Source organism: Myzus persicae, unplaced genomic scaffold (genome assembly GCF_001856785.1).
Source record: "Myzus persicae strain clone G006 unplaced genomic scaffold, MPER_G0061.0, whole genome shotgun sequence".
Classification (NCBI taxonomy): domain Eukaryota; kingdom Metazoa; phylum Arthropoda; class Insecta; order Hemiptera; family Aphididae; genus Myzus; species Myzus persicae.
This window is the reverse complement of record NW_019102203.1, coordinates 153,868-179,975: the sequence shown is the minus strand read 5'-3', so window position 1 is coordinate 179,975 and position 26,108 is coordinate 153,868. Positions and strand designations below refer to the sequence as shown.

The 26,108-nt window shown below is 29.5% G+C and overlaps 2 protein-coding genes across 2 annotated transcripts; both read left to right on the top strand.

Moving 5' to 3' along the window:
* Window positions 1-22,069: 22,069 nt before the first annotated feature.
* LOC111031550 (putative nuclease HARBI1) lies at window positions 22,070-24,159 on the top strand. The gene is made up of 7 exons (XM_022311554.1): window positions 22,070-22,315; window positions 22,447-22,643; window positions 22,720-22,879; window positions 22,973-23,117; window positions 23,269-23,413; window positions 23,476-23,710; window positions 24,139-24,159. Exons 1-7 carry the CDS (start codon window positions 22,070-22,072, stop codon window positions 24,157-24,159), a joined length of 1,149 nt encoding a protein of 382 aa, XP_022167246.1.
* Window positions 23,197-23,863, top strand: LOC111031532 (putative nuclease HARBI1). Its single transcript, XM_022311523.1, has 2 exons — window positions 23,197-23,413; window positions 23,476-23,863. The coding sequence occupies exons 1-2, from the start codon at window positions 23,244-23,246 to the stop codon at window positions 23,744-23,746; spliced, it is 441 nt and encodes a 146-aa protein (XP_022167215.1). The 5' UTR covers window positions 23,197-23,243; the 3' UTR covers window positions 23,747-23,863.
* Window positions 24,160-26,108: the final 1,949 nt, after the last annotated feature.

The window sequence follows — 26,108 nt, the reverse complement described above, 5'->3', positions numbered from 1 at the left end:
AAAATAAAAATGTAACAATATTTTTTATAATAATTTGGGCCATGTCAATAATCCATGTAAAAAAATCTAAGAAAAAAGCCACGGAAAAAAAGGAACAGGAAAAATAATCCTTGAAAAAAAACCACGGGAAAGATAAGCCACTGAAAAAAAGGCAAATACAATTTAATAAATATTTAAGAGAATTAAATTAAAGTAATAAATTATTGTTTTTAATTTTGAACACAGTTGGTTAAATATTAAAGTTTAAGAAAAAAAATTCAATTTATTTGTTTAAAAAATGTATCACCTTGTACAAGGTACATTATACATATATAGTTGTAAACCATTAATCAATTGGTTTCAAGATAATAATATGTAGTTCATACTGCAACATGTACATTTAAAAAAGAATCACTTATTAGTTGTTGTTATAGAAATTTAAAAATATTGAAAATACATTTTTGACGTTTTTGACATTGAAGACTTTTTTTGATAGTGTATTAAGTTTAAATTTTGATGAAATTCATCAAAATCTCGAAAATGTACATATTTTTTTGCAGATAAAAATTACACCTATAAAAATTTAAAAATAGTTTTTTTTATAGCTATTTTAAATTTAAATTTGAATGATATTCGCTATTTAAACGAAGAATAACGTTTTTAGTTATTTAGTTGTAATTTAAAAATATAATATCTAGTTATCTGAAGCTTTTAAAGTTATTATTGTATTGTACACAAACGCTTTTTTTTTGCCAAAAATGTATTCAAGTACCTACCATATTTCTAATGTTTAATAGTAAAAAATAGATTACTTTAATAACAATTATTTCATAAAGTATACTTTATACACTATTATAGGCTGACGATCGTCTAGCGTCTTTGCTCAGAATCGTTTTTCGTATACAATGATTTTAATATTTTATATCATTGAACTCAGCCATTACAGTGACTCTCTAGACACAGCATAGCGTTACCCATTAACCTACTTTTTATATTTCGTATTACGATAAAGGTTATTATTCTATGATTTTTAAAAAAAAAACATGATTATACCAATTTAAAAGGTATTCAAATTGGGTTTACTCATTTATCTAGCAGAAAGAAAAAAAAACACAGTATACTCAAGTCACTGGGCATCTCAGTACGATTGATGGAATCCACTCGCAATATATTGAAATAAATTTATTATATTGTATTAATAATAATTCACTGTTCAGGTTTACCAATAGTGGGTGAACTATACTCGGAGTATCAGACAAGATTCAATAACAATGGTAATTATGTTTAAATATTATATATTTTTATATTTTATTCATGTTATGTTTTTTGTATAATGTATATAAATAATTTTATAATTGAGTTCCTCGGGTGGAAATAGAAATTTTTTTTTTAGAAATGGTTGCCATTGATTATAGATGATAAATTATAATAGTAGAAGTAGAAATCAGTATTTTATATATGTATAATGTATATATAATACATTAATACATATATATTATGAATTGTGGTCACTGGTAATAGAAATTAAAATTGTTATTATGATTATGGTTAAATACAGTTCTTTGCACCCGAATCATTTATTCGGGTTTCGGGTTTCGGGTGCTTGATGTATTCGGGTGTTCAAACACCGAAATAAAAAATTTAAACAAACGTTTGGGTTTTAATAGCTGCGATTAGGCTCAATCAAAATCAATTATTAATGATATCTTTAGAAAAATATTTATTAAATTTGCCAATAATTGATCGTACAATTATTCTTGTTAATATTATTGTTATTATTAAACGATTAACTACAAATTCGAACTAAACACAAGAAGTACATACGAAATGATAATATATCACGCCATGGTTGTAAAAACAAAATTATTCGGGTTTCGGGTTAACCAGAATATTTTATTCGGGTTTTGGTGAATTCGGGTGTTTAGAAAACAGAAACATTCAGGTTTTATGGGTTTCGGTTGTTTGATTTTTTAAGGGTTTTTAGAAAAGTTAGGGGTTCCGGTTAATTTGGGTGCAAAGCCCTAGAATTACATATACTTTTAACCCGTGCTTGATATTTGATCGGTATGTATTTTATCCACGTGGATTAAAATCAAAAATCACGCATAATCTGTTTATTTCTGATAACTACCAGTAAGAGAAAAAAAGTTATTTCCTAGTTATTACTATCTGCCAGTTTAAAATTAAATATATTGTTTTTTCTATTTGAACTTAAGCTTTTGAACATCTTATTACTCTAAATATTAAATAAGTAATAACCAATTGAACAAAGTTTCGAGTTGGCATTTTTTACGGGCAACGAAGTGGGGACAGTTAGTAATAATGTATTTAATGATAATTTTTTTGGCTTTGGAAAAAACAGGCCAGAGTGCATCTATAATCTCTAAAGAAGAGTATCAAATATTAATGGATAGTAAGTAGTTTTATGTGTAAAAGTATAATTTGGTATACATGACGATTTTAAATCATAAAAATCATTACTTTCATCAGAATTACGTTTCAAATTTTTATGATTTAAAATCGTCATGTATACCTAAGAAAACTGTCATTATATTTGTTCATATGAATATTGAATTGATAAAATTATATAATTATTAATTATAACATTTATTTGAAGTAGGTAGGTAAGCACAGTTTTTACCCAAGAAAATATGTACTAATATTTTGTTCATTTTAAATTTAAAGTAAGAGGATTCAACATCGTTTGTTCTTAGCCTATAACATTTGTAACACAGAATGAGAAAAATAAAAATAGGTTGAGGAAAATAGAATGAAATATTTACAGATGTTTACAATTTACTACTTTAGTTTACGGCATGGAAAAATGTGTGTATATGTTTCGGTATTTTCTTCGTTGAGAGCTCATCGGAGAAAAGTTGGGTTGGTAAAGATTCTCCTTGCTTCGGCATATTTTGGGCATATGGTAACAATGTCATCGATGTCATCGATTGCAAGATTTTCTTTGCATGCGTCACATACTGGGGCAAGTTCTTTGGCGATGAGGAGGGAGTGGGTGAGATGCGTGTGGCCTATTCTGACTCGGGTTATATAATTTCATCTCTTATTTTTAGACTTAGGGGAATTGGTCCATTTCTTGGTGGAAGGCTTAATGTTTCTTAGTTTATTTGTAAGAGGAACCTTGGTCCAGTCTTACTGCCATGTTATCAGAATTTTAAGGTTGGTGGTGACTATATTGCCTCAGAAGAAGTGGTTAGGTTTAGTTTTAAGGAATTACGAGGACGTGTAATTTTGAGATTTTATCTGCTAATTTTATTGTAATTGATTTTATGGCACTCAGAGAATCACTTATGAAGGTGACAGAGTCTGAATTTGTGGAGTAGTTTTATTTTTATTATTGTAGTAAAATTAGCGAAGAAAATATTATTTTACCTACCTACTTAAATCTTATAGGATATTAAAAAATATACTGTTTTTATAATTTATAGCAGGTATCAAATATGCAGATATGAATAATATATTTATGATGCACAAATAATTAATTGTGAATAAGTTAGAATTTGATTTTAAGCCTGAAATCTGTATACCTATTGTTAATTTTATTTTGTTTAGTTGTTTTTTTTTTTATTCGTGTCAGGCGCATAGTGTAACAGTAATAATAATAATGATATAAGTTGTTAAAAAAATTAAAAAACAAATAGATAAATAAAATTAACTTTAAAATAAACATTTCACAATATTAATAAATAAGGTAAAATAGAATGGTACGTTAATGGTGGATTTATATTATTTCTGCCCAGATGCGGGCTACGTTAATTCCTTGGCTTGTGCCTTTGTGAATGTCTTCTGGGGTGCAGGTTTGGGAGCAAGCTGTGCATGTGATAATGTGTTGCATTGTCTGTACTTCTCCACATATGCACAAGGTGTCTGTGCTATCTAGCATTCCCCATTTTATTAGATTGTCTTTCGTTCGTCCAATTCCTGTCCTAAGTCTGTTTAGTGTTCGCCAAACCGGCCATGTTTCATTATGACCAGATGGGAGCGACTCGTTCGGCACCCAGCTGGAGGTACTGCTTATCTCATTTCTCCATCTGGTCGTTCTTTCTACTTCAGGATGTGTTGATGAGATGGCTTTTGTATGGTTCATGAAACTCTTCTTGGATTTAAGGCGAGGGAGTTGTGGAGTTATACCGTACATAGGGTGTCGTGGATCTGCTGTTATTTTCGTTCTCTCCCAGTCTGCTTGCGTGGATCTTCTTATTGGCGGAGGGGCTATTCCTGAAAGTATATATAATTGTTCTACCGGCGTATTTTTTAGGCAACCAGTTATGAGTCGGCAGGACTCGTTTAGTGCGACATCGACCTTTTTAGTATGTGCTGACCTACCCCATACTGGACTGGCATATTCTCCCGCTGAAAAACATAAGGCTAATGCCGTAGTTCTTAGGACGTGGGGATTACAGCCCCATGTGGAGCCACTGAGCTTCCGCAATATGCCATTTCTTGTCATTATTTTATGTTTGGTGTTTTCGCAATGGAATCTGTAGGTGAGAGATCGGTCTAGTGTTACTCCGAGATATTTTGGACACTGTGTATTAGTGATTTTCGTCTCATTCCAGTAGACGTTAAGGATACGGTTGGCACATCGATTCCTTAGGTGGAAAGCACATACTTGTGTTTTGCTTGGATTGGGTTTTAGGTAATTGCGTCTATAGTATTTTCCGAGAATGTCCAAAGTAGTCGATAGTTTTTCCTCTACATTTTCAAACTGATCGTGTTGTACGGTGATTGCTGTGTCGTCTGCGTAAATATAATGTTTTACGTCGCTATCTGTGGATATTGGTTGATCGTTGGTATATATGTTAAACATAGTGGGGGCTAGCACGCTTCCTTGAGGGAGACCATTTCTGGAGATTCTCCACTTACTATTCTTGCCTTGGTGATTTACGAAAAATCTTCTGTTGCCTAAAAGGGCTTCGAAAACTCTTACAAACTCGTAATCCAGGGTAATATCATATAGTTTCTTTAACATTAGTCTGTGGTTCACCGTGTCGTATGCCGCCGTTAGATCTATGAGCGCCACGCCTGTGACTTTCTTGTTCTCGAAACCGTTCTCGATTGTTTGGGTCAGGTTGAGTATCTGTCCTGTACATGATTTTCCTGGGCGGAAACCAGCTTGTTCTTTAATTAGTGTGCTGTCTACGAAGGGGACTAGGCGGTTAAGCAGCATTCTCTCGAAAAGTTTGTACGTGTGGCACAGAAGGGATATTGGGCGATAGTTCTTTGGATCATCCGTATCTTTCCCTGGTTTTAATAAGGCTATAATTTTTGTTTTCCTCCATATTTTCGGTATGTTTTTCCGGTTTCTTATTTCGTTATATAGAGCGAGTATCCAGCGTTTGGCTTTCGGCCCAAAATTGCGGATCTGTTCGACAAAAATATTATCTAGTCCAGCTGCTTTCCTAAGTTTCATTGTCTCTATAGCTATGTTCAATTCATCCTCTTCGAAAGGCCGGCTGAGGTGGTTTCCTTCTTTTTCTTTGTTTCGTATTATTCTTTTATTAGGTTTATCTTCTTGTTTAAGTCTTTGGGGTTTACCATTTAGTAGTAATTGGTGTGCGATTTGATCGGGAGTGACGTTAGACAGTCCTTTCGCGCTAGTAGGATCACTGTTTAATCTTTTAATTAGGCCCCATGCCTTTTTACTACTATGTTTCATGTCTGTTTTATTTAAAAGCTCATGCCATTTATTCCTTTTTTCCTGTGCAATGGCATTCGTGAGCTCTTCCCCTTTATTTCTGGTTTGTTCTTCGAAGGGATTATTTTCAAACAGGTTGATATATGTGTTGTAATTGTCCGTGATTTCACTTGATAGTCCAGGTATATGATGTGTCCTACATCCTCTTGGTATGTGTTTCCGGGATATGTATTTTACTTTTTCTACAAAGGATTCATAGTGTTCCGTTAGTGGTTCGAGATTTTCTATACTTGAATCGAGATCTTCTGAGAAAAGGTTCCACTTTGCTTTCATGAAGTTGTATCTCCTTTGGAATGGGACAATATTAGGTCTCACTGCAGCTTCAATCTGGCAAATTATGGGCCTATGTTGTGTGTTTGGAGTGGGGTCTCCCATCTTTTTGGTACATAGTTGACTGATAGAATCACTGACAAATATAAGGTCAGGGTTATATCCTTTCTTCCATCGACCGCTGTTGAAGGATGGAGGTAATTTGTTATCGTGAATCAGTACCATATCTTCGCCTTGTGCCCAGATTTCTACTGCTTCGCCATCATCGTTTGTCTCCTTATAGCCCCAGCTTGAACTGTGGCTGTTGAAATCACCTATGACTATGTTAGGTTTATGTTGTAGGCTGTCTTCGGATTTAAGACTAGGGGCTATGAAAGGAGAATTTGGTGGTTTATATATTGAAGAGACTGAGATGTTCGGTAAATGCACTGTGATAAATTCGATGTCGTTTTGTTCGTATATTTTAACTGACTGGATGATCATATTAGGTTTTGTGAAGATGGCACTACCGTGTTTTCTATGGTGCCTTATCGCTGCTAGTTTCATTCCAGATATACTTGGTGCATTAAGAGTCTGGTCTCGATGGGTCTCTTGGACGCACATAATATCGCATGATGTTGATTTAAAAATGGTAGATAGAAGTTCTTCCTTTACTCTCGTAATACCTTCGATGTTTATCGATACAATCGTCAATGCTGGCCCTGATAAGGGCCGTTTTAGGCGCGGTTTTTTATGACCGCCAGACATTGTTATTATACTGAGAGATAGGTTGCGCCTGGGTTTGGAAGAATTAGCCGGTATTTGGAAAACACCGTTACTAGGGGACACCGCGTAGAGGTTTCTTCCTTGTCCCCCTGTTTAGTTGTAAGATACTTTAATTGTTGAGCCAAATTTTTATAAAAGCTAAAAAAAAAAAAAAACCTAAAATCTATCCTAGGTTCAGTCAATTTTCCAGCTTCAAATTTGCATGTATTTATATGTTGTATTGTATTCAATTTGATATAATACTATTTTTTTATTAAGGTATACCTAGAATAAATGAATCATTAGAGTCTATCAAAACAAGAAATGATAAAATTAATAAAGGTAAAGTATTTCCAATTCAATATATTTTTTAAATAATATAGTGAACATTTACATTAAAAACTTGTAGGCATTCAACATTTTAATCACTGCCAGTCAAACATTAGTTTTTTATACATTTAAAATTATTATTTCCTATTCTTAAATATCTTATATTTATGTATATTTATTTTTGCCCTGATTCAAACCTGCAAACATTTATTAAGACAAACGATTGAATCCAGAATATAAAAATCAAAAGGAAAGAAAAAATTCTTTGCAATAACTGTAACATTATGGTAACTGACGACTTGGAAATGTATCATAGGCCGGGCCGTGGTAAACTCTGCCGGTTGTATGATAGACTCTCCCGATTTTTAAGACTAGTAAACTATCTTTCGATGGTAAACTCTTCCGGGTCAACTTTATGTTCACGCGAAGTAAATGTGTAAACTCTCCCGAGTTGTTTTAAATGTTATTGCTACACTATGAATTGGCTACAGCGATTGTGATCATCATTTTCAATTTTTATTATAAATTGTACTACCGTTAATCTGTGTTTGTAATTTAAGTATTTAAATATTTTATAACCGTTACCATATTTTTAATTTTAATACTAAAAACGATGATATTGACTATAGTGGCTCAAGTTTTCCAACCTTACCAACTGTGTAATACGAATAATGCCCAATGCTCCCCTAGCTTAATAGTACTGAAGTATTGTATATCCGAAAGAGTTTACAAAGTCTCATCAAGACTCAAGAGATAGTACTGATAGTGCTGGTTTAGACCCAGGAGAGTTTACATGTTTTCGTCAGGTAGTATTAGAGTAGACCTGGAACAGTTTACCATCGGGAAAGTTTGCATGTCATTAAAATCCTACAATTTTGAATCTGACTTTGAAAATGATTTTAAAATGTTAGTTCAAATAACTTTAATTGGCTGGGTGGATATTGAATCTTCTGCTTTTCTTTTGCAATTTTTTCTTGGAATTCGTCTTTCTAATTCCTCAGTTGAACTTGGAATATGAGTATGTTGTTCAGAAGTGCATTCAAACCTGAGCATATTATTGTCAAACATTTATTACAATAACTAAATATCAAAATATCTTTTTTTGTTGACAAATTTATTTATATTTGTATAAATTCACTAGTTCTAATTATTTGCATTTTTCTAACAAAATAATTGTTAAATGATTTATACATAGTGCATACCACGAATTAAAATATACTGGATACCCAACGATACGTGATAATGAGCTCCTAAACTGAGTTCCCAAAAGTGTAAAGTATACTAGCTCTCTACAATTAAATGTATATTAATGGATTGACTATTTTAAAATATACCTAGTATAAAAATATAACGTAATGATTTTTTTAAAGCATTTGAGCATTAGTTAAATTCATAATTTATTTAATTACTAGTATTTATAAATTTGAAGTTAAATTATTTTGTAAAAGTTGCCACTAATATGATAACAAGCGCTAGGTGTAATATGCAACAGCTATTCTGGCAAGTCAGTTTGGATCCAAGAAAAATAGTTGTTCATATAGGTCGTTGAGTATTAAAGTTATTTTCATTCGTGGTAAATACACAATATTCAAAAAATTAAAACTTATTTCAAGGTACTATGTGATACGACTAGGTGATCAAACAGTCATTATATAACTGAATTATTTCCATAATAACTTTGGAACAATTAATTATTATACAAGCATTAATCACTTAGTAATCATTCTAAATTTTTCTCTACTGTTTATCGAATACTTAAAACGTTGCTTCGACATGGCTGGTGTAAGTTTGGTATCATAATAATAATTGGTGTAATAAATATCAATACATGAACATACTGAATTACAAAATGTCCCAACGTGAATGTTTCAACCTAGCACACAATATTCTATTCTCAATTGTAAACTGTTCTCCATTTTTTATAAGGTTGTAAGTTTTTAATAAATATATATCTATAATAATAAAATATATTCAACATATAAGTACTAGCCAATCAACTGTTGGCTTTATAGTCAGTTGTTTTTTGAAATTAATATGTTCCATGTCTGGGGGTAAAAAAAAAATTGTATAACGTAAAAAATGCAACGTTTTTTTTTGCTAGCCATTTTCCTAAAAGTTAGAAATTTTTTTATCGTTATATATTTATATATATTAATAATAAGAGTTATTTTAGTTAATTGTAAGTTTAAATAAATATCTATTTAATAGAATATGTGTTTTCAGAGGGTTCCCACGGTGAGTTATTTAGTTTATTAATTATTAAAACATAATTTTACTCTACATAATAATTCAATTAAAAAAGGTGTAATAAATAAATAACTGAAAATTTCTGAAGAATTTTCCACTCTTAAAAGTTCCAAGTAGATCCACAATGTTCAGCATTATTTCGACTATTTATCGTGTATACAAAAAAAAAAACACACTGAAAAAACCAATATTCTTTTATGGCTTCATCGCTTCGCTCAGAATCTAAAATAATATTATTTTAACATTCACAAAATGTTAAAATTAAAAAAAAATTGTTATACTAGTAATAACATTTTTAATTGATATCTGGATAGGTATAGGTATTACCCAGTTAGTTTTTTTGCTTTATGGTTAGTTGTTTTTGAAGTCAATGTGTGTTTGTTTTTAGTTGTACATTCATTTCAACAAGAAGATATAGATGCATTAAAATTATGTGAGTTATTGAATTTATTAATTATTTATTCAAAATGTTATTTAAAATAATTCACATAGGTAGTATTTTTTTTTCGGAATCTTATCATTGTTTTCAGTTTTGTTATAATAACGTTAATTGTATAAAATATAATTTTGATTTTAAGATAGCAAAATATCCCGTCATCAAACTGTCCATACACGGTGGGATGACAAAGGTCGACGAGTTTTGAGATTTAGAATTTAAATAGTCATATGTGTCTTTGGCCTCCCCAGTATTTAAATTATAAACATTTTATGGAAAATACTTAACAAATAATCAATAAGTCTAGAATATCATACATCTCGTATTTGAATCAAAAATCTGGTTGTCCAGACAAAATGTTCAAAACAATTTTTTTCACGTATATTTTTTTAAAATCTATTTTTAATGAGAATATCTAAGTAAAATAGTTGTGTATGCGAAATTTATGAATTTTGAATGTTAGTTGTTACCTTGTTAGCTCGAGGATAAAAATAATTTTTTTATTAAATTGTGAGAGAAGAGTCTCATTTTATTTAATTTTATAATAAATTGTTCAATGAATGTGATTCGGTAATAACTTTTGAGTTAAAAGAGGATTGCAAACCGTGTATACATTATTGAATTTTTCATTTCATTTATTTTTATTTTTTCAACGATCTTAGTGACTGAAAAAATCTAAGGTACCTATTATTATAGTGATTCGATTTAAAAAATGTAGAGATGTTTGAATTGGTAAACAAGTTTACATTAAAGAATGTTTTTAATATTTTTTAAACATGATTGATATTAAAAATTAACAAATTTTTAAAATTTTAAATGTCTATTCTCGTTAACATTTTCCTTATGCTTAAGTTGAACTGCTCCAACCGATGCAAAGTAAACGCCATTTTTATGCTTTTATACATCTTTACATCTTTAAAATTGAACTACTGGAGTCTGGAAGTAATGCATTTTTGTCAGGAGTACCTATAGCTATATTACATTCATAAATCATCTTTGAATATTTGGATGTAATGACTATTTGGAATGTGCATGTGGGTGGGTATAATATATTATGTATGATGTGGTTGATTGATGGGGAGTATACACATAACACATCCTAATGATCATTTAACACGCACACACTTGTACGACATTGTATCACATTTTTCTAATTTTTACATGTCCCAAGACCTCTCCGAGCACAATACAGAATATTTAGAATTCAAATTTTTTTATGGCTTCAATACATCACATGCTCCCAAAAAATCTATTTTTGATTTTTGAGGGGAGAGGGCTTTGTACCTTCAGATCTTCTTATAACACACCGACTTTGTTAATTTACTATTTCAAACGAAATATTCACTATATTTATGTTATACCACTATGTTATATGTTTGTACTACTGTTATCTGTAGAACTTTAGTAATGTCTTCTATAAGCCATTATTAAACACATAGTTATATTTTTCAATAAGTATAGATGATTTAAATTTATTTTCCAGACTATCCACGAGTTTATGAAACTGATATAGAGTATGTAAGGAGGTTGTGGAGGAATAATTCAGGTATGTAATTTTAATCGAGTTAATAAATAAAATTAATTGCATAAACATTTACTAAAATAGGATATTAAAAATTAAATTAAATTCTTGTTCCATAAACCAGTATTGTTGAATAAAAATAATTAAATACGTGTATATCGTACCATATACGTCTATATATCATACCGTGTCATATACAGACATATTTTAACAATAATACAATTCTCATCATAATGGTATAAAATTACATAAAGCAGTTATTACTGCTTTAAGTTAATACATTTAAATCAATTTGATAATGCCCATATCTATTTAGATTGTCTATATTTATGATTTTTATTATTTTAAACCACATAACTGGCTAATTATATATTTTAAAAAAATGTAATAACTTAACTTAAATTACTAAGTGAATTGTAAGTTTCCATAAAACTTTCATATTTACTAAGTTAAAAAAAAAATATTTTTATCATTTTCTAGGAGAAATATTAAAAAGATTTAGTAAAATATGTTAATATTTATGCAAAGAATAAATGCGCCCAAACATATTATTGTGAATTAAAATATTATGCCCTAAGGTTGTACAGATTTACGCTCTAAAGTGTTCTGTTTTGGGTAAATGCGACTAAACGTATTTCACTCCAAAGTATTTAGGTATTAAAATTTTTTAGTCCAAATCTGTTATTACAATATACCTGCTTATCACTAATTTAATTTTTTATCGACCCTCGATCCTCGTTCCACGCGAAAACAGTTATTTAATATTTATAACATTAATTATAAAACTGTTTTTATATTTATTTCATACGTTGATTTCATTAAATCATTTGATATTATAATGTAATAATATAGAAAAATAGAATTAAAACAAGACCATCTTCTAAAATGAGACCCGTTTGAAGTTTGTCGGGACAACTGGGCATGATGGTCAAAATGAAGGACAATCCCGTTTTAAATAGGAAGTCTGGTCACCCTATTCTGTACAATTATACGAAAAACGGCTCTGAGTGAAGACTGTCTGTCAGTGCAGTTAATCTATATTACTAAGATGTTTCAAAATATATTTTTTATAATTGCAATTAGAACAATGTATTTTATAATTAGTATTATTGTAGATTGATTCAATTAAATATTTTTTTAAATTCCATAAACACTGCATTTATTATACTCTTACAATAGTATATTTATTTATTGCTTTCCCGCCAGTTATATATTATAGAATTTTAAAATTTAGAAACCCTTATAGTTAATGATTTAATAATATTATTTTTATAGTACCATTTCCATTACCGAAGACCATATTCAAGCTATTAAAAAGTTGTAAGTTATTTTTAGTAACATAGGTGTATTGTATATTTTGGTATCGTCGACTAATTAATAAGCATGGCTAATTATATTTTTAGCCATGTTAATAATAACATTTAGATAAAAAGTGTATCAACATAATAACCCGAGACGAACCTGTAGATTGAGGATAAAATCTGAAGTATATTTCGTTGTAATGTTAAGGGGACGTTGCAGCATTTGCTGTCTCCATCTTGCAAGTGCGTAACATAACAAATTTTACGCTCAGCAGATCGCGTTTAACTCTGTTAGTTCGAAAACTAGAGTGAATTAACCTCTTATAAAATTTAAAGGTAAGACTAAAATTGTTTGAAATGCAGGCTGATAATAATAATAATAATAATACAATTTAGTGCTCTGATGAGTTACGTAATCATGCAGATTTATTGTATTCAACTTAATTATCGCATTATTCGATTTCTATTTATAAATTAAATTATAATATGAACATTGTCTTAAATTTATATTGTGTTTATAGGCATCTGAGATTCCTATGTATTGATTTAAGATTTAAGATACACTTTCTATAATATTTGATGCTAACTTATTAAGTAATTACGAGTGTGCTGACAAATCGTTTTGAAAATAATTTATATTGTCTTCATTCCTTAACTAACTTATTGAGTTCTAAAATTTCAAGAAATAAATTTTTTGAAATATTTCATCTTGATAAAAAATAAAATTTTTAATTAAAACTACAGTAGGATGTATATCTAACACTTCTACTTAGTTAAATGTTAAGTTGAAAATGTTATAGAACTATTGCTTACATATAGTACATTATACAAATAACATAATAATTATATCTATCTTAAATTTATCTGCTCTCTACATCGCGATCGGGAATTAAATATTGATAGTCAGTTATCACTAATCAACTATGAAATCAGCGGTGCACACGAATTGCGTACCAAAACAGGTAGACGAACCTTTTTGAACGAATTGCGTCCCGGACGCAATTCGTGTTACCTTTTAATTTAACATTTTTTTTGAGCTTTCCAGTGGTTTCCAAATTTATTTTTGATTTTGATATTTTTAAATTTAAAAAAAATAATAATAATAATAATTAAATAGGTATCATTAACATAATAATGTTAAGTGAAAACTTGTTTTTAGTGGTTTGTACTTTTGGGCCGGAGCTATACATGGCGTATTAGCCGTGTTTTTCTAGAAAAACAACGAGTACCTAGAAAAGCAATAAGACAAAGAATACTATTTTTAGAAAATAAAATTAAACAATTAAACAATAATGAGATTACAATTAAAGACTATGTTAATACATTAGCCAATAAATATAAATACAGAAAATGATATTATTATATTTTTACAATTATTAAATTTACATTTTTTTATAAATAGGTATGTGATTGATTATGACATTATATTTTTACAATTCAATTTTAATTTTTTTTTATAAAGAAGTATGTTATTATGACTTATAATTTATATTATTATATTTTTATAATTATTAAATTTAAATTTAAATTTTTTTTATTTAACTTGACATATCTTTATTATGGCGATATCACTTTAAGAACCCCTTACAATAATTAACCGTAGATGAAAAGGTAACACGAATTGCGTCCGGGACGCAATTCGTTCAAAAAGGTTCGTTTACCTGTTTTGGTACGCAATTCGTGTGTACCCGAAATCAGTCTGAATATGTGATGATTTTACGAATCATACAAAAAAAAACAAAATCAAATGAAAAATACAAAAATTATATTTTTCAATATTTTAAGAAGGGTGAAAGTTTCAAGTTAGAAACATTTCATAAATGAAAATTTTATATAAAATATTTTATTCGCATAACTCGAATAACTTGTATTAAACTAGGCTAGTAAACTAATAATAAAATGGTGTATACATTTTTTTCAGATTGTCCAAATATTGGAGAAATACATAATGAATATTTAGAAGATAGGAAAAATGATTTTGGTAAATGATTTAAACTACAATGTTTATAATTTATAAAATATTAGTTTTGTAGGATTATGAAATCCAAACATCTAATTAATATTTAATAGTTTTGACTAGACATTTGTTAATTAATTGTTATTGTATATTTAGGAATAGGAGGATATTCCGAACAAGAATTCACAGTGTTTCTAGAATGTAAGTTAATTAATCAAACATTCATTTCATATTTTGAAATCAATTGGATATGATCAGATATGGTAGGAACATGATTTGTTTTTTGTGGTCGAATAATATGATAAAAGATAATCATTACCCATTCAATCACATTCGATACATCTGCTTTATTCTCATATATGCATTTTAAAAAAGCAGAGGAGAAAATACGAATTTATTTCATTAATAATGGTTACACTTGTCTAAATGATTGGGTTTTTTTATTTTTACCTATAGCTGATAATTAATATAACCTATGAATTAATATATGCCTATGACTTCTGTCTAAACTATAACTAGCATAAGATAAGTTTTACTTTATTTGAAAAATGTTGTTAGCACAGTAGCCTACTTTTTTGTACTCAAACATATCATTATTCATAATATAAAATATAATAATATTTTACATTAAAATATTAATATTAAATTACATTAATAATATGTAATAAAAAATAATTATTTGAAAATGTAAAAATAGTATGCAGTCACTGATATAGTCAAGATATATTCAACACTGAGCATGCGTGGATAACCGTAGGGTTACAATTTAAAACTTTATGTAGCTAATGATCCTTATTAGTTTCGATAACAGATTTAAATTTATCTTAACTTACAGGATCAGAATAGTATTCATACAAAATACGTTAAAAAAACAGTCAGGTTGAAATGATCCGCGACAATAAATTATTTGAAACTTTAACATTGCACATTAATCTAAGACTTAATAATTGACATTATTTTCAAATATAAATTATAACTCTGTTGCTTCTTTTTTTAGCATACCCAACCATACTAGAGAATGATGCTACATTTTTAAAAAGGATTGGCTTAGAATCATTAGGGCGTAAGTAGTTAAATGATCCTGATTATTTTCTTAGGTTGTTACGTTTATTCATAAGATCTATAAAGTATAAATATAGGTAACAGAGATAAATTACATCATTGATTGCTATTCAGTAGAAATGTAGCATTATGCAGTACAGTGAAATTAGTTTTGAGTTAATGTTTGGTAAAGGTAGTTATTATTTTATAAATATGTATTTGTTGTAGAAGAACTATTACAATCACATTTCTGATTGTCCGGAAAAAAATTAAACAATTTTATTATTGTTCCTATCTGATGATTTTTGATCATTGAAATAAAAGTATTGTTTTTTTACCTTGCATATAAAGTTCATCGTGTATCCTACTCTCCAGATTTTGAACTAGCATAAAAAATAGTTACCACTAACTCCCGTGAAATATTATTTTACATGTTTTTTTTCTATTTCCTGTATAATATTTCCATCTTAATAAATCACCAGTAATTTAAAGGTATGTTACCTATAGTATGATGAATTAATTAGTTTTTTTACTACAGTGGACGAGTCGAATTCATCTGAATACTATCTAGGTTTATGGTCATGTAAGTTAATTCAATTTTTAATTTTTTCTTTCTATCACAGTTTTTATAACTTTCCTATTGCTTTAGTCTATGTGTATCGTGTATGTAAACATTAGAAACATCTAATTAATTCAACGGCGTAAGTAGTTGTATTATCTATTTACCTATAACGTTATTCAATTAATTACCTATAGATGTTTCTAATGTTTAAATCACGACACGGTTACCGGTATTTTTTCGGAATCGAAATTCCTGAACGAACTTTTTCCCGTATTGTATTTTTTCCGTAAGTCCGTAAACCGGCATGAAGCCTTTTTTCCGAACATATTTTACCCGAATCGATATTAAAATCGATAAATTATAATCCATATAAAAAATAAAAATAATAATGACATAATAAATACTGTAGTGTTGTAACTTGTAAATAAATATTTTAAAACCAATAAACTATAGTAGATAAAAAGCGGCAATTGCCAATTCTCTATTGTCGGGGCCTTTATTCATAAAATTATTAAAAAAACAATTCATATAAAAATAAGAATAATAATAGTATCGCAAGCGCGCAGGGATATCAGTGTACAATACAAATTAGTATAATATGTAGCTATAAAGACCGTAAAGTGCGATAAAGGCAAAATACGGGAACTTTTTTGTAAATACTATCTTCAACATTATCTTTAATGTATAGCAATATCTGTAAATATGCTGTACAGAAAATACGCCACTGTAGCTTCCCACAATAATTTAATTTTTTTTAATTTTTTACTTCGGGTACAATACCATTCGGGAAAAAGTTCATTTGGGAATTTTGATTTGAGTAAAAAGGAGGGTATCTGCAAAAATGCTTTTATATGATTTTAAATAATTTCTCTTTTAAGCCAATAAAATTAAAAATTAAAATTTACATGTAGTTTTTATTCTTTCTTAAATAGTTAAATGGTCCACTTTTAGATTATGAGCGGAGCAATTGTCTACCTTAAACTAAAAAAAAATTTCCACCAAAAAGTCAAATTGAACTTTTATGATTATGACTAATAATCATTTGAAGTTGACATTTTTACAACATTGGATATTCACTAAATTTCTCATATAGCGATTTTCTTGTTTTGTTTTAATTCAAAAACGAATAACTGTAGATACTTGAAATTTACGCCATATATTTATTTTATCAATAAAATGGATACCATTTTCAAAGTATTTAGACAGTACCTATTTTGAGCTGTCTATGGATTTTTTTTGAGGAGGCTTAAAAGTTTTAAAATGTAATACAAGTTTAATGATACATTGTTACAATATCAGTGGAAAAATATTAAAAATACATCAGCAAGATTTGTTGTATAAGAAATTAAAGTTCAAATGTTGACAAAATGTATCAAATTTACAAATAATTTTGCAGTTAAATGTTTATAAGATGTTCAACTAACTTTGTAGCTAAGGATCAACAATTTCAAACAAAACTGCAGACAAGTAGTTAATTCTGTAACCAAAAAATCTGAAAAATAAATCACAGTTTTTGTATAATTATTTTATGTTCAAATATGGACGAAATAACACATCATTAAAATATTATTCGTGGGTACCTACTTGAAACTTTTAGAGTATGTTATTATTTTTTATACACACACTGACTTTTCAAATGTAATTTTTTTGGCGAAAATGAATTTAACCTACTGTAATACTAATACTTGATAGTAAAATAAATTACTTTAATCTCAAAAACATCATCAAAATATATACTAAATTACTAGGTAATACTAGGATAATAGGCTATAGGCTGATAGAGCGTCTTCGCTCAGAATCTTTTTTCATATGCAATGATTTTTTATCAATGAATTCATATTTAACACCATCCATTACAGTGACCCACTTGTACAGCAGAGAGACATCCACTTACCTCCTTTTTTAAGCTTGCTTTTAAACAAAACAACAATTTTAATGATAAATGCTTACTGTGTTTATGATTCACTAATACTATTTTATACTCTTATACTTAAATGAACAATTGTATTGCTTGAATATTTATATTTTCAATGGAAATGTAAATTTTTACCAAACATTTTTTTGATTAATTCACAAATAATATTTAATCAAACTTATTTAACAATTTCTAGAAAATTCATATTGAATATTTTATAATATGTGATAAACTCATTTAAAATACAAGTATAATAAAATATGAATAAGAGAGCTAAATATGAAAAATATTCAAAATTATGTTAAACTCCTAGTTTTAGGAGTGGCATACTTGAAATAGAACGTAATATCATAAACAATGGTTGAACATCAGGTTGGTGTAGGGATTCGTTTTCTACGTTCAGACTTCAATCAGCTGATTGAGTGTGGCTTCTATATTCTTCTATGTATGCAACACTACTTCAAGTTAGGTCGTAGGGTATTCGCCTTATTAGCACTCACCAACACCGAGAGTCTAGACACAGTGTATATTATTTTACATGGCTAATGTAAGTGATTAATTTCTATAAGTGGCATGAAAAAATATAACGGCGACGACGTCTCGCACGACGATTGCGATAAAGACTGCATTGGTTTTTTTATTTGTCGGTGGACAAGAGCCGATTGTCACAATGTCATACACTGGCAAGAAAGGAGGGGACGCCGTTGGACCCCCACTAGCTTATCGTGGACAAAGGTCACCAAGTTCCAGGCATGAGATAACTGACCAAGTAACATATCTTGAACATCACTTCTGATGAATGATGATGTATTAATGTCCCGAAATGAGTTTCATGATTAAACGACCACAGGCTGCTCTGCGAAAACGCCTGCAAAAACGTAAAATACATTAATAATCCCTATACTACATGAGTTAAAGTAGCAACCCTAAGGACTGCAGCGCAGCGCAGGCGGTGGCTGTTAAATCGATAGACTCATTATCAAACGTTTTTTCATGTGTAGGGAGGTACGATTTCGGTCTCCTTATTCCAGTCTTCACAATTGTCAATCTTCAATGATATTATATAGTATCCAAAAAGTATAAGCTCTAAAAGGTTAAATATGATGATTGATAAAAAAGCATTATGTCATATGTCTTACCTATCTATTTAATATTTATCAAATTATTACCGGAAAAGACTAGTTTTATTTGATATCAATAACTTTCTTTTGACGTACATTTGTTATAATTCTCACGGCCTTGATCACGGCATACAAGTACCTTATTATTATTCCAACTCGACATATGTCCTGTAAGTAACAAATAACAAATTTGTTCCGTGTTTTCAGTGATTCCAATATATGCTGAAACTTATAAAGAATATTCAGATAGAATGAAATTGAAAGGTAAGATTTTAATTTAAATGTATTCACGAACAATATAGATAGGTACGATTTGTGTTGTGAATGTCGGAGCAATATTTTCTCTCTCAGACCCACGCAACATGTATTCTATTCAGGTTAAGATTGAACCGCTCAGCTGACCAAAACTCGTCTGATCAGCGCATCTTCCACCATAAAACAGGCGCTACTACGTGCAGTTGACGCCGACGATCAACGATGGCCGCCGATGACTGTCACAACCAACCACAGAATTCATAGTGATCGCCTGGGGGTTCAGGCAGTAAGCGGCGGTTCAGTCTACTTGCGCAAAAGCGGTTCAATCAACCTAATTGGAGTATAGATAAGACGCTTTCAACAAAATCGTTAATATGATTTTTGAGTTATCTTAGACTAAAACCACCTATGAAAATAATTATGAAGGATAACAGTTTTGAGGAGTTGGCATATCGATTTTATATTTTATTATTATCTAATTTTGTATTTGACTTTCAAAGCAAAAAATATGTTTTGCAAATTTATATGACGTTTAAATTGTTTTGAGACTTTATGTATTTAGCCAAATCAATATGTCTTACTCTTAAAAGTATTATTAATTATCATTTTTGCATTAAATGATTTTATTCTAAGATTACTCCAAGAAATAAAAAAAATGATTTTGCCCAAATGCGTTTTGTCTATGTTGCAAGTCAGCCAGAAATAGAAAACAAACAGTGCCCTGATATTCTCTTATGTTATATACATTTTGTTTAAATAATTTTATTATTCTTTAAATATTTGCATTGAATCATCCATAATGTATGATTAATAGTAAAATAAAAAGGGGGCTTCTGGCACCTCGTCCTTGTCGTTGCTCGTCTTATATTTGTCCTCGTAATTGTTCGTCACTCGTCATGCCGCAGCCCGCGGAACGAGACATATATGTTCTTCACTTCCGCACCTGCCACCACATCCATCACCCTACCACTACATCTTTCGTCCACCGCCGCCGACGCCCGATCAGCAACGTAACCAACATATTACATTTTATTTTTTGTCACGCCTGCTATTTTAAAAACGTAGCACGCACGCCGCGCACGCATGAGACAACAAACATATCACAATCATTTTGCTTGGAGATCGTCTCCCTGTCAACTCAAAATCCTGTACTAGTATTCCTGTGAATATGTGTGTTGTCACATACGTGTGGGTGCATGCGTCTTCCCATATGCAGGCGCGAAAAAATATATGTTGGTTACGTTGCTGATCGACCGTCGGTAGCGGTGGACGAGGGATGTGATGGCGGTGAGATGGTTGAGGTGGTGGGTGGGGGAGTCAAGAAAATATATTATGTCACGTATGTGCGAGAGAGGGACCCGGCATAACGAATGACGAGCAAAGGCAAGCAATGATGAGGACGAGATGCCAGAACCCCTATTTTTATCCTACTATTAATTATATATAATTATATGGATTATTTAATATTGAAAATCATAATACGGAACAATTCAAATGACGGATGAGTATAAAACTGTGGACAATATTTCGTTCAGAACCGTATTGTTGTTGAAAAATATCAAGTTGGAGTTGCATTTCTAATAAGTCATAATAATATTATATATTAACAGTATTAAATTATTGTTTAGAGCTTGTTCCAATGAAACGGGAATCTTTCGTTTTCTACCAAGCCTGTGAGTCATTTTAATTTTCATATCACATATTCACAGTGTTTAATACTACTTACCTATAATATACTTTATTACATATATTATAATCTAATACATATTTTTATTTATTTTTTTAATAATTTTTTTTTTTGGGGGGGTGAATTATTCTGGTATTACTTCCTGCGGCTGAAATGGCTTGAAAACGACTGATATTGATATCACTGGGCGGCTACAGGCAAGGTCTGTTTATTCGCAGTCGATTAAACAACCATCGTCACCGTCAGTATCATTTTGTTGTTATCAAAAATAAAAAAAAATTATCTTCACCAGACAGCGTTATGTGATGAGTGTTAAGCATTTGTTCGAAAAATGATGAGAGTGATTAGGATGACTGTGGATAGGTTATCCTGTGACTAACTCGAGGGGGTTTTGCATAGAAAGTCGAAAGATACTATCGTTTTTTTGTCCGAGTAAATAATTTCACGTCTGGCGTCACTGCTGGATCATTGGTATATGATGGTATAATTCGCGGTATAAACTTCCATATTATCATTTTTCGGTCAACTGCATCATAGAGTATTACTCTGTGAACTGCACCCAATTTGTATGTGATATCTCCGCGGAACACAGACGACTATGGGACTGCTCCACGCATCAACGTATTGGACGAGACCATGGGGCCAATTCTTGAAATCGTGATATAGTTTGTCGCATGCGATAACAATTTTATCGCATGAAAATAAATAATTGGTATTCTTGAAATATGATATGACTTTAGTCGAACGAAAAACATTCGACTATTTGTCGACTGGTAAAATGTCGGTGACAAGCCTATATCGCATGATAATTTATGAAATGCCATATCAATACCTCTACCTAATCAATTAATAATTTTAAAATTATAACAACTTAACTTTAAATAATAAATATTAAATTTGTGTATTCTCCTATTCTGTTAGTGTTATTAATTGTTTTTTTATTATTCAACTTTTTATTACCCACTCCGCACTTATAATAATTAATAATGGCAAATTTTCAAGAAATGGCAATGTTCTTTGCCATTAATAACGTTGAGGAACATGAAAATAATGTACCTAATGAAAGACAAACGCGAAATACAGAATACATTTCTGACCCGTTTATATTGTCTGATCGATTATTTATCAAAAACTTTAGACTGACTAAAGACGCTGTTAGATATTTAATTGATTTATTAAGGCCTCATATAATACCTAACACCCGTTCGTCTGCGATTGATTTGAACACTAAGGTAATAACCTACATATTGTCATTTAGACATTAGACTTAAGAGTGATTTTGGTTATTTTTACTTGATTTTAGTTAATTTTAAAGTTGAACACCTATTGTTTGTACCTAATTTATGATTTATTTATTATTTAGATTTTTTCTACTTTGAATTTTTTGGCGACGGGCTCTTACCAATCTCCTATTGGTAACAGCAAATTTATGGTGCTGTCACAACCAACTGTATCCCGATGTATAAGTGAAGTTGTGGCAGCACTAAATCTGCCTGAGATATTTCAAGGATGGGTTAGATTTCCTAAAAATATGAGTGAGCTCTCTGAAATACGCAATGAGTAATAACTTAATTTTCAGTTTATGTATTTTTCAAAGAATTTGTTAATATTGTTTTTAATTTATTCAATAAATAAGGTTTTACAAAGAAACTGGATTTCCAGGTATTATTGGTTGTGTTGACTGCACTCATGTGGCAATTGTACCTCCATCAACTAACTTAAATCTAAACGAAAATCAATATCCAGAGTATATTTATGTGAACCGCAAAGGTTATCATTCAATTAACGTTCAATTGGTAATCTTTTAAAACAAATTTATAGTTAAATTTTTATAAGTATGTAGCAATGATTGTAATTTAATTTCTAAATATTTACACACTCGATTATAGATTTGTGATTCAAAACTCAAAATTTTGAATGTTAATGCACTTTTTCCTGGAAGTACGCATGATATCCACGTTTGGAATAATAGCTCAATCTTACAAACACTTCAAGAACTACACAGGCGTAATCACAAAGATTTTTTTTTATTAGGTTAGATTTTTATCGTGCTCTCCTTGCTGATTGACAATAATTTATAAAAATAACTACTACTTTAGTTACTAAATAAAGTAACTTAATATTTGAGTTTTAGTTTATAGTAATTAGGTAGGTATTTTTATGTTTTTTTTACAAAAAATATTAGGAGATTCTGGATATCCTTTGCGCCAATGGCTGCTGACGCCAATTGCTAATCCTACAACAAATGCCGAAATCTATTATAACCAGAGACAAATGTCAAGCAGGAGCATTATTGAACGATGTAACGGAGTCTTAAAAATGCGATTTCGGTAACATTTCTTTTAATTTCATTTTAGATTCCAGTATGTACCTATATGATTATGCTCTTTAGGTGTCTACTAAAAGATAGGACTTTGCACTATAAGCCTGAAAAAGCATCATTGATAATTAATGCGTGTATAGTCTTACACAATATTTGTATCGCCAACAATGTTCCATTGCATGAGGATGAAGATGAGATTAATAATTTGGGTATGATAGAAGATGATGCAGTATTAGATGATAATCATAATATCAACAATCGAAACATAGAATTAACACTAGGAAGAAAACAGAGGGATAGAGTTGTACAATATTTATTTAATAGAAATGATGTAGTATAATAATATTATTGATATTGTGATGTTATATACTTTTACTTTTCATTGAAAATCTTTGTTTTTCCTCTCTTTAGAATAATCACAAGGATCAAGGAATTAAAATAATAATACAATTTTTTAATAACATACTTTTATTGTTTAAATAATTTTCTTGTCCACACTTGTAACAAACATTAAATTATAACAATTGGTTAATTTTAAATAAAACTATGTAATAATAATAATAATAAACAGCCTTTTCCTGACTTAGTTGGAATTTATGACAAAGGATATAAAATAATAATACATTTTTTTTGATAAAAAAAATTAATAAAACACTTTTTTGTCCATACTTGTAACATTAAATCATAATTGGTTAATTTTAAATAAAAATATATAATAATAAAAATAAACAGCCTTTTCCTGACTTAGTTTAACTGCATAACAAAGAAACTAAAACACTAATGCTAATACATTTTTTTAAAGAGATCTATCATTCATAAATGTAGTGAGTAATGTATTTATGTTTTTAAATATACCATTTTGTTCTTCTAAAAGTTTAAGTTTTTTTTCATAGTAAATTTCTTTCATATTGCACTTTCTTTCTGAGATGTCTCCTAAACGAGTTGCAGCTTTATTGCTTTCCCCTAACCCGAATGCAACATTAGCTTTTCTTTTTAGATCTAGTAATCATATGAAATCATTGAGTTTTATTATTTATAGAATAAATGTACTATAAAATTAAATTAATGATTAAATTTATTGATCTTAAGAAAGTTTAAAAATATAATAAATGATAATAATAATATGGACCTCAACCATTTTATACAATCATTTATTGTTACAAAACAATTGGTAATACTAATTAAAAAAAGTAGGCAAGTGGGTCTGTCAGCCTATATTACTAAGTATACTTTATGATATTATTGTGTTTAAAGTAATGTATTTCACTATTAGGCAATCGTAATACAGAAGGTTAAATTCATTTTTCCTAAAAAATTACATTTGAGAATGTTATAGTGTTTACAAAATATAATAATCTACTTTAATAGGCTTAAATTATAACAAAATAACTAGAATCGGTATTCGTTGTTTAAATATCTAATTTCGTCAAAATATGAACTTAAAATAACTATACAATAAAATTGTCCCTGTGTATCTTACATGAATATGTATAAATATATGAATCAATCAATTAAAAATAAAAGTAACATATATACTATATAGGCTATTACTTAGCATTTTGTATTACATAATGTGTGTTGTGTTATACACAATTTTAGTCCCTGTACCTCACTAAATAATATGGGTAGGGTAGGTAATAAGTATATACCTATAATAATATAAATGTGTTATATAAATGATTAATCTGTGAAAATATTACTTGTATTAGGAGCAATATCTGATGATATTTTCATTTTAATCTTTTCATTTTTATTGGAAACTATAATACAAACATTTTAAAGTTTCAAGTCAATTATTTGTTTATATTTCTTATTAAAAGTGAATTATAAATGTGTAAGAATATTACTTGGATTAGGAGCAATGGATGTTGGCATTTGAATATTTTCATTCTCATTATAAACTATAATAATATAACAATTAATGAAAAATTTGCTAAAAACGTAAACATTGAATAACCAAATTTGTAATACATACAATTAATGTTATCAGAACTTGACTCCGAAATCCACTTCGATTCGTTACATAGTTCATCATCACCTAAACAGAGCACATTATTAAAACTATAATTTTTCAATTCAATGAATATTTAGTTACTCATTTTACAAATTTACCAATTAATACAATTTCTGTAGAATCATCATTAAAGTCAAAGTCAACAAGTGATTCTGATGATTGTATGTGGCCACTTATAGATGTTTGACTCATTAAACTTAATGCGTCTTTTTGAATTTCACTTAATTCAATGGTACAAGATGGACCTCCACCGGTACCCGATATATGACGTTTTATAGCGGCCGCTTTAGTTTTGGTGGCTGATCTTGTATCTTGCCATGACTACAAAGAAAAAAATACAGATATGTCCATATATATAGTCAATTTATGTGACACATACATTAACTATGCAGATGGGCACTAGTACTCTACAACAATTACTCATAATATTGACAAACACGTATAAGAAGAAGTATCTTACTTTTTTCCATTTATCCCAACTCTTTTGGGCTCCTGGCAACGAATTTACTTGCACTGTTATATTTTCCCATTTCTCTCTCGCTATTTTATGAGTAAACGATGGTGTAAATTTGCAGGAACACAATTGGGGATCTTTGGCCATGAGTTCAACCAAAAGTTTCATTTGATTTTGGGAGGGTCGAGATCTTGACATTCTGCTTAGTTCTTACAAAAAAAAAACAACAAACTA

Coding starts and splice junctions, on each gene's coding strand:
- LOC111031550 (XM_022311554.1), top strand. CDS start 22,070: ATGGCAAATTTTCAAGAAATGGCAATGTTCTTTGCCATTAATAACGTT. Junction 23,118..23,268: donor CAAAGATTTTTTTTTATTAG/GTTAGATTTTTA, acceptor AAAAAATATTAG/GAGATTCTGGATATCCTTTG. Junction 23,414..23,475: donor GTCTTAAAAATGCGATTTCG/GTAACATTTCTT, acceptor TATGCTCTTTAG/GTGTCTACTAAAAGATAGGA.
- LOC111031532 (XM_022311523.1), top strand. CDS start 23,244: ATGTTTTTTTTACAAAAAATATTAGGAGATTCTGGATATCCTTTGCGC. Junction 23,414..23,475: donor GTCTTAAAAATGCGATTTCG/GTAACATTTCTT, acceptor TATGCTCTTTAG/GTGTCTACTAAAAGATAGGA.